Here is a 16,968-nt window from a genome sequence, read left to right as displayed (position 1 = left end):
ACACTGACCCGACAAATGAAATTTTAAACTACCCAACAAGATCAAACGTTTGCATGGTCCAAATACACTTCCACTCTGAAATGGCCTGCAGCGATGCAGAACAGCTCTCTGGCCGGCAGCACCCCAAGTTCAAACTGGAGCCCCGCCAGTGCAGCAGAGGGGCAGATGCAATGACAAACGCCCAGGTTGGTCAGGGACAGAGGCCAGCCCTTAATGAGAAGAGTCTGCGTCTGAAGCTGGAGAGTGGGGTTTTGTCTTCTCTTCCTTCTTCCAAAGAAAAAAAAAAAATCACAATATGGAAAGCACCAGGTTTACTACATGAAGTTCCCTCTGCTCCAGAAGCTTGCCTCCCACGCTGCTTCTGGGACCCCGCAGTGGCACCCTTACCACGTTCACCGATACAGAGGGGTCAAGAGTTGACAACATGAAGTGTTGAGCCCAATGTGATCACCCTCATTAACACCTACCCGCTGGGAACCTGCTCTGTGCTCCGCTCTAAGGGGTCGTGGAGCAGCTGATGTCATCTTAATATAGGGGTTCTGGTAGACGAACCTCCCAAAAAGAGTCAGAAGCTGCAGGATCTTCTGTCTTGGCCTCCAGACAGTAGTAAGTGGCACTATTCATGAAAACCAGAGGAACTCCTAGGCCGTGTCTTAAGGCAACTTACATTCTCAGTCCTCAAGCAGGCCTATGGGGAAGGTACAATTATTTCCACGCCCAGATGACAAGCCAAGCTCAGAAAGTGAGTGGCCAGGTGAAAGAAGCCCATGGATGGTAAAAGACTGAGCTGAGTAGAATTTAAAGGCCATCACTAGCACTGGCTCTGAGCGACACAATCAGATTTGTGTTTTTTAACAGAAACACAAGTCTGCAAATGATAGCTGTCATAAAGAGTTTATTATATCCAGAACACAAAAAGAAAGTCTACAACAATGAAGAAACAAGTAACCTGACTGAAGGTTACCCTGAATAGATATTTTTTCCAAAGAAAATACACGAATGGTCATCAAGCATATGAAAAGATGCTCAAATCATTCATCACAAGAAGCGCAAATCAAAAACCCAGTGAGATATCACCTCACACCCATGAGCATGCCCTCTCTGACAAAAAACAAAAACAAAAGTGAAAGCCAGGTAATAAAAAGTGTTGGCAAAGAAACTGAAGTCTCTTATGTACTGCTGGTGGGAATCTGAACTGGTGCAGTTGCTGTGGAAAATAGTCTGGTGGTTCCTCAAAAAGGTAAACATAGAATTACCATCTACTAGCAATGCCACTTCTAGGTGTCTACCCCAAAGAAATGAAAGCAGGGACTCAGACATGTTTATACATGAATGGTCACAGCAGCAATATTCACAAGAGTCAAAAGGTGGAAACTATGCAATGAACACACAGACAAAACACAGTACATGTGTGTGCGTGCTAAGTCACTTCAGTCATGTCCGACTCTGCAACCCTACGTACTGTATGTAGCCCGCCAGGCTCCTCTGTCCATGGGATTCTCTAGGCAAGAATACTGGAGTGGGTTGCCATGTCCTCCTCCAGGGGATCTTTCCGATTCAGGTACAGAACTCGAGTCTCTTAATGTTTCCTGCACTGGCTGGCAGGTTCTTTACCACTAATGCCACGTGGGAAGCCCAACACAACATGGTACATATACACAAAGGGGTATTACAAGGCCTTAAAAAGGAAGGAAATTCTTACATGTGCTAGAAATATGGACAAAGTTTGAAAATGTTCCAAATTGGGAAAGGAGTATGTCAAGGCTGTATGTTGTCACCCTGCTTATTTAATTTATATGCAGAGTACATCATGAGAAATGCCGGGCTGGATGAAGCACAAGCTGGAATCAAGATTGCCGGGAGAAATGTCAAAAACCTCAGATATGCAGATGACACCACCCTTATGGCAGAAAATGTAGAGGAACTAAAGAGCTTCTTGATGAAAGTGAAAGAGGAGAGTGAAACAGCTGGCTTAAAATTCAACATTCAGAAAACTAAGATCATGGCATCCAGTCCCATCACATCATAGCAAATAAACGGGGAATCAATGGAAAGAGTGACAGAGTTTATTTTGGGGGGCTCCAAAATCACTGCAGATGGTGACTACAGCCATGAAATTAAAAAGACACTTGCTCCTTGGAAGAAAAGCTATGACAAACCTAGACAGCATATTAAAAAGCAGAGACATTACTTTGTCAACAAAGGTCCATCTAGTCAAGGCTATGGTTTTTCCAGTAGTCATGTATGGATGTGAGAGTTGGACCATAAAGAAAGCTGAGTGCCGAAGAATTGATGCTTTTGAACTGTGGTGTTGGAGAAGACTCTTGAGAGTCCCTTGGGCAGCAAGGAGATCAAACTAGTCAATCCTAAAAAAATCAGTCCTGATTATTCATTGGAAGGGCTGATGCTGAAGCTCCAATACTTAGGCCACCTGATGCCAAGAACCGACTCATTAGAAAAGACCCTGATGCTGGGAAAGATTGAAGGCGGGAGGAGAAGGGGACGGCAGAGGATGAGATGGCTGGATGGCATCACCGACTCAGTGGTGAGTCTGAGCAAGCTCCAGGAGTTGGTGATGGACAGGTGTGCTGCAGTCCATGGGGTCGCCAAGAGCTGGATGCAACTGAGTGACTGAACTGAACTGAACTGAAATAGGTCAGACGAAAGGACAAACAGTATCTGATTTCACTTGTATGAAGTATTCAGAGTGGTCAAATTCAGAGAGATAAAGAATGGGAAGGAGGGAACAGAGTTATCACTTAACAGGTACAGAGTTTCATTCTCTTTGGGATGATGAAATAGTTCTGGAAACCGATAGTGGTGATGGTTGCACAGAGTTGTCAGTGTACTTAAAGCCACTGAATTGTACACTCAAAAATGGTTATAGTGGTAAACTTCATGTTGTGTGAACTTAACCACAATACAAAAATTTTAAAAAAAGAGCTGAGCCTGCCCTTGACATTACCCCCCCAAGAGCACAGGCAGGCCTGGACTCCACCACGTCTGGCATTTTCCTCCTGGCTCCACAGGCTCTGCTTTCCAGTGAGGACATTAAGTCCATCAGAAAACAAGGTGAAGAGCTTCTCTTGGCAGGAACTAAAATTCTGCTCAGAACAACTTGAAAGACTATTTATTCTATTTATGTGCTTGTTACCAAGGAGCCCTGAGAAAAGTGCCTGTTATTACGGCTCATTAAAGCGGGAGCCGCCGTGTGCTGGGTGCTCTGCTCCTCACAGTCGCCCCACTGAAGCCCCATCCAGAGGAGGGAGCTACAAGAAATAGTTACTTAAGGGCTGAGGCAGGAAATGTTCCAAACCAGATGTCGAACCTCAGAAGACTTGCCCCATATATAAAGTCTTGTCTAGGAGACTTCTTAATTTTGTCTTAGTAATTAGAACTCAAATGCTACTGCATATGAAAACACTTTTTCGTCATAGTCTAGAGTTCAGAATAATCATAATATAACATTTTTAAAAACTGAAGTTTGTTTATAACATTATATAAGTTTCATGTATACAACATTATTTCTATATAACCTACAGCACATAGTAACACTTGACTTATTGCAGCTATTAAAAGTCAGAGAAGACAATTACAGATAAAATGGGTTAAATTTTTTTTTTTAAAGACGTCTAGGAAAAGGAGAAATCAGATTCCAAACCCTTGTTCTACTGAGGGAAAAGAAAGCATGTTGGGTTGGCCAAAAGATTCATTCGGGTTTTTCCATAAGATCTTACAGAAAAATTCAAACAAACTTTTTGGCCAACCGAATATATGCACTGGCTCCCCCATGCTATGCCTTCCTCCATCTCAATCTTCTGAGGTTTCAAGGGATAGCTAGATTTCTTTTCCATATTTCATCTTCAAAAAACAAATTAAAGAAGAAAAAAAATAAAGACTCAGGCCTGGCTGATCTCACCCCAGGTTCATTCTGTTTGGGATCCTTTTTCTCGGGGTGCTGACCGCTCTGCAGACAGGCACTCTGCTGCAGTTCTCTGCACAGTAATCAACACGTCCTTCAAGCGCCGCGGGGCCCTGGTGGAGGACAAACACAGCCACTGTCCCTGCAGTCACGGGAAGAGGGACCGTGCTACTCTCAGAGGTGGTGTTTTCCAAAATTGCTTGATCATAAGAATCATCAAGATCCTTGTAAAAAAAAAAAAAAAAATACAGCTCCCAGGCCCCCCAAACATCCATCTGCAAACTGAGGGGAATGGAACATGGTAAAGCCACTTTGCAAAGTAATTTGGCGGCTCCTCCAGCTCTACCTGAATGCTGCATATATATGGACATACACACTACCACGTGAATGACTCTTGAAAATCATCATGCTAAATGAATGGAGCTAGTCATAAAAGATCTGCATTGTATGACTCTATCTGTATGAAATGACTGGAATGAGCAAATCCACCAAAACAAAAAGAAGACTGGTGGTTGGCAGAGTGGGGAATGACCGCTTAATGGATTTGGGGTTTTCTTTTGGGGAGATGGAAATGTTCTGGAATTAATGACCATGATCACAAAATTCCAAATATACTAAAATCCACTGAATTGTACACCTTAAGAGGATGGATTTTATGCTACATGAATCAATTCTCAATAAAGCTATTATTTAAAATACATATATGGGTTCCCAGGCTCCACCTTGAATGTATGATATTAAACCAGACTATCCAAGACAGAGACTCAGAAATCTAACTTTTAAAAAAATATTTATCTTTCAATAACTAAGAGAGTCACGTAATTCTCCTCTCACCCCTGTCTCTGGCCATTCAGTTGCCCTTCCCAGAGGCAAAGAGCATTATCTGTTGCTTGGGTATGCTTCCAAGTATACAGAAACAAATATGTTTTCCTTTTATTTTTTCTTTCTTTCTTCCTCCTTTTACAGTTAACATACAGTAGATACCATTTTGCAACTCCTCACCCACTACTTAACAATAGTCTTGGGAGATTAATCCTTCATGTATATAAAGCACATCTTTGTTCTCTTTTATAGCCAGCCACAAAGTCGAATTTAGTCCATTTTCTTTTTTCCTCCATTTTTTTTTTAAAAAGAGATTAAAAGGCACACAACATCAAATTTACCATCCTGATTCATTTGATTCATCTTTTTTTAAAGAAACAAGTTTCTCCAGTGAATTTTGTGATTCAACAGTTTTGAAAAAAATTTTTCTAAATCCTTCAGCTAAATGCAGAATATGACTTTCTAACAGCAAATGGCACATTCTGAAAGGTTTAATCCGGAGACATTCCGCCAGAAGCAAATAAAAGTAGTAAGCAACAATGAAATTCATCCAGGGCAGGCTACCTCCTCATTTCCCAGGGAGGCCTAGCACTGAACTTTTGATTAATTTTCTGTTTGAAGTTACAAGTTTTTGTTTCCCAACCTGGGGAGCTTCAAAGGGTCTGCAGAATACCAAAGGAGGATGATATTCTAGAACTCTCTACCAGGACAAGGAGAAATCAAACACACCCAAACACACAGCCACTGAAACTACAGAATGGTCACTAAAGTACATGCCACTAGCAAACCCTGGGAGAAGCTGAAAATAAGGGCGCAGCTGAAGGTACGAAGTAAACGAGGTGTGTTGGGATTGCCTGTATTACCCATGCTGCCTAGCTACTGAGAATAACTGAGCCAATGGTTCTCCATGCATGAAGGTTTTTTTACATCAATTCAGCTTGACTGGAGAAAAACTGAAAACAATTCAACCATAAGGGACTAGTTGAAGAAATTACTGCACTGCCACACTGTGGAAATGATATCGCTAGTAAAGAGAACAGTACACTGGTGTGTTTTGAAGTATAATACATTAAACCTATCATACACTAAGGACAAAATGTTATACGATTGTATATAGTGTGATACTATCTTTGCAAGAAAAGAAATACATACACATATATATTTTTGTTGTTTTTGTGTTTAGTCACTAAGTCATGTCCAATTCCTTGCGATCCTATGGACTATAGCCTGCCGGGCTCCTCGGCCCATGGGATTTCCCAGGCAAGAATACTGGAGTGGGTTGCCATTTCCTTCTCCAGGGGATCGCCCCGACCCAGGGATCAAACACAAGTCTCCTGCTTGGCAGGTGGATTCTTTACCACTCAGCTACCTAGGAAGCCCCATAAATATATTTAGCTGGAAGCATAAAGAAAGGGAGGCAAGATAATACCAAACTACAAAGTGTTATCCAGGAGTGTTGGCTGAGAGTAAAGAAAACAAGGATCTTTCATGTATTGCTAGGTTACTGTTTTGGAATTTTTATTTAAGATTTTCAAAAATAATTTTTCTTTACCAAAGTCAATACAAGTTTATCGTAAAATTTTCAATCATAGAAACGTACACAACAGAAGGGGTAGTGAGGTAGACAGGTAAGACAGTCAAAGGGCGTTCTGGGGAGTAGTCCCTTCAATTCTTTACTAGAGCAGGGCACGCTGGGGATGGAGCTGGGGAAGGACCACTGCGGACTCCAGCACTCCTGCTGCCCTGAGGGTCGCCCACCCCCTTCGTCTGCATGAGGCCAGGCCCTAAGCTGAGGGTGACACACACGGCTTCCGGGGCTCGGGGTGCTGCACTGCACTCCACGGTCAACGATTCTCTGCTCTACGAAGGGACTCCCTCACTAGACAGCTTCATTCCTTCTCAAGGCTTGAGAAGGCTTTGTTCACCCTACACTTTGAGGCATCCATCTTCCAGCTCCTGCAGAAACTGAGGGGCCAGCAGCCTCCCAAACACACTCCCACACACACACACTCCACAGTTTCCAGCTCCTGCAGAAACTGAGGGGCCAGCAGCCACACACACACACATACACACACACACACACACCTGAGGAGCTGAGGGGCCAGCAGCCACACACACACACACACACACACACACCTGAGGAGCTGAGGGGCCAGCAGCCACACACACACACACACACACCTGAGGAGCTGAGGGGCCAGCAGCCACACACACACACACACACACCTGAGGAGCCCCACTGCTCTCTGTTCTGTGCACTGAAGCTCTGCATAGGCCTGTCTGAACAAGGGTCCAGGTTCTGAGAGAGGAAAGTATCAGTCAATCAGACAATGGTCAGAAAGTTTCAAAATGTTCAGTTAGGATGCAGGTTGCTCACTGTCTATAGGAGCAAAAAACTAGAAAGAGTTAAAATGTTTTTCAATAGGAGTTTGGGGGGGAAAAACGGAAGCGGGGTTTGGGGAAATAATGTATAGCCCACCCTGCCCTGCCAAAAAAAAGAGAAAGAAAGAAAAGAAATAGAATATTGAATAGTCATTACAAAGAATGGGATGGATCTACATGTATTATTAACATGGTGGGCAGGAAGAAGGTGTGAGGACAGAGGCCAAAATTTATTGATCAGCAAAAAAAGCAAGTTGAAAAACACTGGGGAAGTCACATTCCCATTTCTAAGGTAGGGGCTGGGGGGACTGCATGTTCATGTAAGAAAATAGATGAGAAGAGCATATAGGGAGAAGAGCAGAGGGGAGAGAGGCATCGAGCATATGAGAATAAAAGGGCATTTTTAAATGAATATATAGAAGAAAAAAACCAAGAGAAATATACAAACTGTAAATAGCGGACTTTTCAGAGGTAAGGAGAAAGTAGATTAACAGGTGACTTTTATCTGGGGGCTTTTTACTTTCTTTAAGATCTGCAATTCTGTACTGTCAGAATTTTTTTCAAATGAGCATGGAATATTAAAATAAAAATCATTAAGATTTAAAATAAAGTACAGGCTGTCTATTTTTCAACAGGATACAGGACAGTCTCCTCAAACACATGTCATACATGATAAAACTCAAGTTTAACTGCAATTTCTGACAGTAAGTTCATCCTCTGTGTCCTTGGCACTGTCAACACAGAATACGACTCAGTACCTGAGTCATAAGAGACAATCAGGAAGTGATAACACAGGCCACCTTCAGAAGTGGCGTTTCATTTTTTAAACAATGCAGTAGATCAGTGCTAATGGAAATCTTTACTGCTTATCAGGGTCATAAACTCCTAAACAAGACCTCAGGGTAATCCACCCCACTCCATTCTTCAGCTATCATATGCCCTCCTGGACAACTCAGAAAGACAGCTGTCCTAATCCAGGGAATGTCAAGAAAGGAAACATCACATTTCTTAAGGAGAAGTGTCATGAATGGTTTGAAAGACTCCTGTGCCTTGATTATACCTTATTAAAGCAGGGTTCAGGCTACAAGAACTGTTCACTCTCTCTCAAGTCCTATCCACTCCACTGCTGAACATCTTCACCAGCCTTCAGCATTTTCCATCTCTGGATAAGTTTAGGTTTGGATTGGACAATATCTATATAGTGGAAACTACTGTATAAAATGCAACAATAGGGCATAGTTACTCTCTCACACTCTGTTATAGGACTAAATGTTTATCTCCCACCAATTCATATGCTGAAATGCTAAACCCCAAGGTGATGATATCAGGAGGTGGGAACTTTGGGAGGTGATTAATTCATGAGGGTGTTGCCCTCATGATTGGGATTAGTGCCCTTATAAAAGGACCCCAGAGAGCTCCTTCCTCCCTTCTGCCATGTGAGGACACAGTGAGATCACAGTCTACGAACTAGGAAGTCCTCCCCAGACAATGAATCAGTCAGTAGCCCGATCTTGGACTTCCAGTCTCCAGAACTGTGAGCAACAAATGTTTGTTGATTAAGCCACCTGGTCCATATTTTTGCTCCAGCAGCCCAAACAGACGAAAGCAGTCTGCCATGAAGGTGTGCCATCACCAAGTGACAGGGGTGTCTTTGGGTAAAGCCTCACAGTCAAAATGGCTAAGTTATTATCCATAGGCAAGTTATTTATAGAGATTCAATATCATTTATTACTAATTTATGTTTTTATAACAAAACTTATTATAAGAATTAAGTTTGAGGATTTAAGGACCACCATTTTGATGATATGTGTAAACAGCAAAATTTAAAGAAATAATGAATGCCGAAGAACAATTAAATACCTTATACATGAAACTGTCAGTGATAACAAGCATTAATTTAACCTTGACTTTGCAACCTGGTTTATGCAGAATGTCAACTCTTATTGTGAAAAGTTCACTCAGACATACACATGACTTCTCAGTTTCGGCAGCACCATAGGAGGTGCCTGTATGTTCTCTCTTCTATCTCTGATAGGCAAGGTCTCGCTCCGAGTCTAGCACACGCAGTCCAAGCTTCACCTGACTCACATCTCCAGGTCCTCTGGGGTGAGACACCTTACTGCTGACTCTGCAGGAGCTCACAAGAGGCTGGGAAGGTTTTTCTATGGATATTCAGCTTGGGTTTCCCTAAGCAGAAAGGATTAGGCATTCCTTAATTCTGACTGTCTCCTATATAAGTTATCTAATGTTCAGTCTATACTCACTGGTCTCTAGTAACCACACACACCAAGGGTTAGAAATAAAACACTGGATGAGGGGTAACCTGGTAGTCCAGTGGTTGAGAATCTGCCTTGCAATGCAGGGGACAGCGGTTCAAACCCTGATCCGTGAAGATCCCACATACTGCGGAGCAGCTCAGCCCACGTACCACAACTACTGAGCTTGCGCTCTAGAGCCCGAGAGCCACAACTACCGAGCCCATGTGCTCAACCACTAAAGCCCGCGTGCCCTAGAGCCCATGTTCCACCACAAGAGAAACCACTGCAACAAAAAGCCTGCGTGCAGCGAAGACCTAGTGCAGCCAAAAATAAATAAATATTTTAAAAAACCAACAGAAAAAACCCCACCAGATTATGTTTAGAGAAACTAACCTAACTATAGAGAAACAGTGGTGGAAAGAGCACTTGAAGTCACTTATTAGCTAGATGCTCCTGGGCAAATCATGTCACACCTCTGAGCTTCAGTTTCCTCTTCTGTAAAAAGATCAGCCGCACAGCAAATAATATGTACTCAATAAAACTAAACTGCTTTGCTTGGAATTCAGTTCTCTCAACAATTAGTTCCCAAGCTATCTTCCTAACTTGATCTCCCACTCACTCCTTCCAGAGGCACCATTTTTCCAGCCTCTAGGCCTCTGCTCTTGCCGTTGATTAGGCTAGAATGCCCCCCTCTCTCACCGCCTCACTTCAGCATCTACAGATCCCCCTTACCTTCCAGACTTTTCAATGCCAACTCTTTTAAGAAGCTTTTTTTTTTTTAATTCCTCTTCCAAGTCAACGGTTATTCCTCTCTAAAATTCCCTGGTACATTTTATGAACATCTTGCATGACACTTCTCATGTGCTGTTTTGAATAACTGTAAACAGACCCACTCTCCCCTGCGAGCATGAAGTCTCTTTTAAGTGCATTCCGGTTTCAGCACAATGCTTGGCCCAGTGGTTTGCATGTGAAGAATGGCCAAGAACTACTGGCGGGAGGAAGCAAATCACAGGCGTTTACAATTCTAAGGAGCTGAGTGAACTTTGGGGGGGGCACAGCCTTGTCTTTTCTGGGGGTTCCATCAGTCTTTGCCATCCATCCCAGCCCTTACCTCCCCTAAGGTGCACGGATCATGTGCATTCAGACAAGCTTCATGCCATCTGCCCACCTGTGAACTATTACAGCAAAATTAACCTACTTCATCCATAATCACCAGAGAGGCCTTGAAGTTTGAGAAAAGAGTCACATCAAACACATTCTTCAGAAGATGGTTTGTCAACAGAACAATAAGTATGACCTTAAGCATAAACTCCAAAGACTTGTTAAGTGGATAGAGATTGTTTTTCTCCATTACAAGCCACTCTTTACTCTCCAAAAGGCAGAAATGCAAAATTATTTTCTCCTCCATTCTACTGCCCTGGCTTCCTCCATCAGCAGTTACCATTCACAAGAGCCAGTGGGCTGCATAACAGTGGCTTTAGCCTCTCCTCTGCATCCCCATGTTCCTCATGGATCAACCAGCACAATGGCTCCACTCAACATGTCTATGAGCCTCAGCATATGTTTGAGCTTACCTTGTTTTCTTTTTTCTATAAATAGGAAAATGAATTATTTAAAACCTACCAAGAGGACTTTGATGAGACTCTTCTGATCAACAGGGTTGCTTAAGAGTTAGGTCCATACCATAAAAGGTTTGGTACCATTTTACATTCATCAGTACTGTAAAGAGTTATCAATCAGTATTATCACATGGTGCCATTCATTCCTTCATCATTTACTGAGTGCCCATGTAGTAGGCAATGTGCCAGGAGCCAGGCACAGCACAGGGAATAAGAAAGATGAGACCTTGTGGCGCTGACACTCTTCAGGGGAGGGAAGCAGACAATTCTTTACGTATTTACTTGTTGAATTACAATGGTGATAATTACAAAGAGGGAAAGTGCATAGTGTGAGGATAGTATGTCTCACAGAAGAACCTGACTTAACTTTGTTTGGGGCTTTTGCTTAAGACATGGCTTGTGAATACAGCTCTCCAAGATGTAGATGTAAAAGAAATTAGTAAAACAAAGTTAGTTTTTTAAGGGGGGATGCATTGAGAGGAGGAAAGAAATAGGTAGAATCTAAAAAACAAAACAAACCCTGAAATGGAACAAACATGTTGAACAAACATGAAATGGAAATAAAGTAAGACACAAAGAACAAACAAGTGGTTGCCAGACAGGAGTGTGGAGGGGGAGGGAGAGAAATTAGGGGAGGGAGATAAAGAGATACAGTCTTTCAGTTGCAAAGGTCAAGGGTATGAAATGAGTCAAGGGTAAGAAATACACAGTGTAGGGAATATAGTAAATAATGATGTAGTACCTGTGTATGGCGAGTTAACTAGATTTATCACCATGATAATTTTGAAGTGTATAGAAGTATCAAATCACTATGCTGTGTTGTACGGATATGAGAGCTGGACTATAAAGAAGGCTGAGCGCCAAAGAATTGATGCTTTCAAATTCTGGTGGTGGAGAAGACTCTTGAGAGACCCATGGACAGCAAGGAAATCAATCCAGTCTATCCTAAAGGAAATCAACCCTGAATATTCATTGGAAGGACTGAAGCTGAAGCTCTAATACTATGACCACCTGATGCGAAGAGCTGAATCATTGGAAAAGACCCTGATGCTGGACAAGACTGAGGGCAGGAGAAGGGGGCGACAGGATGAGATGGTTAGATGGCATCACTGACTCAATGGACATGAGTTTGAGCAAACTCAGGGAGATACTGAAGGACAGGAAAACCCGATGTGCTAGAGTTTATGGGGTCATAGAGAGCCAGACATGACTTGGCAACTGAACAACATGCTGTGTTGTAGGTCAATTATAGTTTAAAACAAAAACAAAAACAAAAAAAACTCCTAGAAAAGTAGGTCAGATTTGGGGTTACCAGAAGTGAGGGATAGGGGGAGGAGGAACTGGATGAAGGCAGCCAAAAGGAATAAATGTCCAGTTATAAGGTAAGTACTACGGATGTAACGTACAACATGATAAATATAATTAACACTGCTGTATGTTACATATGAAAGTTGTTAAGAGAATAAATTGTAAGAGTTCTCATCACAACGAAAAAATACTTTAAAAAGTTTCTTTAACTTTGTACTCATATGAGCTGACAGGTGTTCACTAAACTTACTGTGGTAAGCAGTTCATGCTGTATGTAAGTCAAATCATTATGCTGTACACTTTAAACTTACATAGTGCTGTATGTCAATCATATCTCAAAAAAAAAACTGGAAGGAAAAAATGTTTTCAAACAAAGGAGGGGGGGAGAATTCTATAGGAGGGAAAAGCATTATTATTAACAATAAGAACAAAAATCATTCTTTTCACCACTATCTTGCTCTAATTGGTCTCACTATTGTTTCATCTTTGGAGGAACTGCAGATTTGTTATTTTCAGGATAATTCAGCAGGTAAGTCTTGAAATGAACAGCTTTCCTGCAGATTTCTCAAGTTTCTGAGTATGAGAATTGGCTTTCAGGATTCTGAAACTGCAGAGCTGCATAGTATGCAGTTAGCTCCTAGAACCCATGGCATACTTTCATCTTTTGAGAGATGGTTGTACTAAGTTAATATTTACTGACCCGCTACTATGTGCCAGTGGACCGAGTGCCCAAGTACTTTCTCTCATTTAATCTACCACAGGGCCTTCCCTGTGTGGTGGTGCAGTGGTTAAGACTTTGTGCTCCCAATGCAGGAGGCCTGGATTCAAACCCTAGGCAGAGAATGATGGACACCCCACCCACCCCATGGGCCCCATGCCTCAATTAAAGATCCCAGATGCTGTAACGAAGACAAAAGATCCTGCATGCCACAACTAAGACCTGGCACAGCCAAATAAATGAAATAAATAAATATTATTTTAAAAATTAAGAGTCTGCCTGCTATGTAGGGGACATGGCTTGGATCCCTGGTCCAGGAAGATTCCACATGCCACAGGGCAACTAAACCCATACACCACAACCACTGAAGCCCTCGCACTTAGAGCCTGTGATCTGCAACAAGAGAAGCCACCGCAATGAGAAGCATGCACACCGCAATTAGAGGAGCCCCTGATTGCTGCAGCTAGAGAAAAGCCCCTGTGCAGCAAGGAAAACAGTACAGCCAAGAATTAAAAAAAAAAAAGAAAAATTCAACACAGGAACCACCGCCATCATCTCCACTTTACACATCAAGAAACTGAGGCACCATACAGTCAATCAATCCAACAGCATACAACTCATAAGCAGCAGAATCAGGATTGGGACCAGCACACTCAGGAGGTTTGAAACTCACCAGTCATTGGGGCTTCATCCCTAATGCATCATATGATGCCCACACATCCCCTCTTTTGCTCAGGCCGGCTCCTCTACCTGGAATGCTAACTATTCCTTCTCCCCTTCCCCACAGCCCTTCCCTGATAAACAAATGCTCTTCTTTCAAGACCCACTTTTAACATCTGTTATTGTTGTTTAGTCGTTAAATTGTGTCCGATTCTTGAGACCCCATGGACTGTAGCCCACCAGGCATCTCTGTCCAAGGGATCTTTCAGGCAAGAATACTGGAACAGGTTGCCATTTCCTTCTCCAGGGGATCTTTCCAACCCAGGGATCAAACCTGTGGCTCCTGCACTGGCAGGTGGATCCTTTACCACTAGCCACCAGGGAAGCCACCTTTAACAATAATACTTTCATTATAAAACATCCTCCTTTCTGAGGTGAGGAACTGTAAAGATAAAGGAACCAAGATAAAGAGAAAAGAACCCACTCTTGCTGTGGCTTGGTGATAACCTTTCAGAAAGAATCACTGACTAACAAGGACAAGAAGCTATCCCCAGTGACAGTGAACAGGCATCTCTGGGTCAGAAGATGTGACTGACAACTGATTTGCAAGTCCTTCATTTCTCCTAAAGTTCTGGGGGCAATGGATGACCCTAGACCAACCCCCTGCATGATCCAGCCTACATGCTGAACCAATGTGTCTAAAGGACCAGCACGGGCCTCCCTGTAATAAGCCTTTGTCAGCACTCCACATGGCCTGGCTCAGGGTTCAACTGGAGTTTACTTGTTGGGCTGAGCCAGCCCTGGCAAAGCTGCAGCTGATAAAGAAGGTACAGCGGAGGCTGGATCAAGGGAGGCCAGAAAATGAATAGGGGGGAAGGGATGTTTTATAACCAGCTGGTGAGGGGATGCTTAAGGAGGCAAACAAACCCAATCGGCCCACTTCCACAAGCTTCATTTAATTTATATTTAGCCTTCCCCTTCTCAGTAATTGAATATATTATTTATTTTGGCCAGCAACTGCCGCATGTGGCTTTCAGAACAACAACAATAAGCTTTTAAGGTTTAGCACCACAGCATTTAGAGACTTGAGCAAAATCATCGGATAAATTATTAAGCATGAAGTGGACACTGCATTCCTGCCCCCTCATAGCAGTTTAAAGTGGGCCGGGGCGGGGGGGGCGGATAGAGGAGGCGGCCAGAGCTCTAACATAGGGGTGCTGAGTTTGTTTGAGATCTGTAACATTCAAGATGTGGCTCTGAGCTTCTCAAGTTGGGAGAAGAAAGATTTAGGCTTCTGGGGCCTCCACATGCAGCTCACAGCTCTGGCATCTCCAGCTCACAACCCATTCCTGATGCTACAGGTGACATCAAACTCAGGGGTCCCCACACAGGGGTCCCCACACACTATTCCTGACCTTTTTAAGAGGGAACCAGTTCATAAGATTTAAACCTTCCTAACATCAATTTAATCTAATTAATTAATTTAATCTAACCTTCATTTTGCACATTGGGTTATTGGCAGAGGCTGTTAATTTTTGTTTCGTTTCCTGCAAATCCATCATACTTACCAAAGCAGGCATTAGGAGTAAGTTCCACGTCTGCTGACAAGTAATGAGGACATACCTGCTCTTGTGGGATTTGCAGTCCTCATGGGGGAAGGGAGTGTCCAGACAATAAGCAAACAAACACAAACAGTAAGAAAGCATCAGATGACGGCAAATGCAATGAAGACATGAGGAGGATGGTACAGAGTGTGATTGGGAAGGGGGGGTTACTTTAGCTAGGGTGGACAGGAAAGGATCCCAAGAGAGGCAAGGCTTGATTCTCATCTCTGGCCTAGTGATTTTAGAAAATGCAAATATCTGGGGGGAAGGTCACTCTAGAAAGAGGGAACAGCAAGGGCAAAGGCTCTGAACTGGTAGATGGCTTAGTATGTTCCAGGGACAGGAAAAGAGTCGGCGTGGCTAAAGCATGGTGTGAGTTGAGGAGAGAAGACATTGATCCCAAAAGCACTGAGAGGCTACTGGAGCACCCAGGAGTTGAGAACAAAACCAAGCAGAGTCTGAAAAGGTCCCTGGACAGCAATCATGTTTGAAGACTTCAGTGACACCGAAGGTCCGATGGGAAGGACCCAGCTGCCCACAACCCAACCCTCCACCAGCACACCCTTCACTAGCATCCTTCCCTTCCCTGTCTCACCTCATCTCACCTCTCACACTCCGTGGGATCACCTCCCAAATCAACTGCTCGCACAATCCTGGTTCCAGCACAGCTCTGTACCTCTTACAGAAACAGGTTTTGGGCAGAATTTTTATCCCTAACAGCAAACTGTAGAGAGCATTCATTCTATACTGCTTAGATGCTACTCCTGTATCTCTGGAATTTCAAACACTGACAACAATAAATAAACTTGAATCTGCTGTGAATGAGCAGTCCTAAGTTCTAAAACTCTCTAGGGATGTCTGAGCCACCTGACCTGATGTGCCTGAGACAGATGTAGGAAGGTCCTTACAGGAAATAACCCAGGCTCTGTAATCTGTCTGACTCTATAAATGTGTATGTGTCCGAGGTGCTTCCTACTAAAGAAAAAGTTCATCACTTATTGATCACTTTTTCTTCTCTTTCCTCCTTAAAGGAATCTCTCTGCAGGCATTCACACACTGCTGAGTCAGCTTTCCTAAGGAGCCAGGGAGAGTCTGAGAGGAGAAGAGAGTGAGTGACAGGCTCACCTTGGGAGAAGCACTGGTTGGCCAGGGCCACCTGACCAGAATGCAGGTAGAGGTTGAGGCGGGTGAAGATCCCCACCAGGGAGGGAATGGTAATGAAGCAGTAGGCAACGCAGGCCTAGAAGAAAGGGGAGAAACGGCAGGTTATGCGGCAATGCCATCACAGTGGGTTAATATTCTCATTTTCATCATCATATATTTTCAAGTAAAAACACTTAAAACAATTAATCTCCCCATTATGGACCCCAATTTCTCCTCCTTGCCTCTGCTGTATTTGCCTTTTGGGGAGGAACATGAGGGGCAACCAAGGACCAGTAATGGTGTACAAAAATAAATTTTCACCTGTCATCACAGGGAGTGAATAGATAACACCTAATATTGATCATTTAAAGGAGCAGTTGTTAAAACCAATTAGTTAAAAATGAATTAATTGGTAATCTGAAGAAGAAATTGCTAAAGAGAGACTGTGAGAAGAGAGGTATGTGGTGAGAAAAGGCAGGGCTGGAAAGCTTATTTTCACTATAATCTTTTCAGTATGATTTTATTTTTAAAG

The 16,968-nt window shown here is 43.1% G+C and overlaps 1 protein-coding gene across 2 annotated transcripts in view; it reads right to left on the bottom strand.

The window, feature by feature from the left end:
- VPS35L (VPS35 endosomal protein sorting factor like) overlaps nt 1-16,968 on the bottom strand; it is a 141,160-nt gene that overhangs the window by 26,345 nt on the left and 97,847 nt on the right. For both annotated transcript variants that reach the window (XM_043914434.1, XM_043914433.1), the window contains one exon: nt 16,419-16,533. In XM_043914434.1, the coding sequence (XP_043770369.1) occupies nt 16,419-16,533 (115 nt within the window). The remainder of the gene's footprint in view (nt 1-16,418; nt 16,534-16,968) is intronic.

Source organism: Cervus elaphus, chromosome 10 (genome assembly GCF_910594005.1).
Source record: "Cervus elaphus chromosome 10, mCerEla1.1, whole genome shotgun sequence".
Classification (NCBI taxonomy): Eukaryota; Metazoa; Chordata; class Mammalia; order Artiodactyla; family Cervidae; genus Cervus; species Cervus elaphus.
Note: the sequence above shows the minus strand (reverse complement) of the source record. Positions and strands in the feature narration are given on the sequence as shown.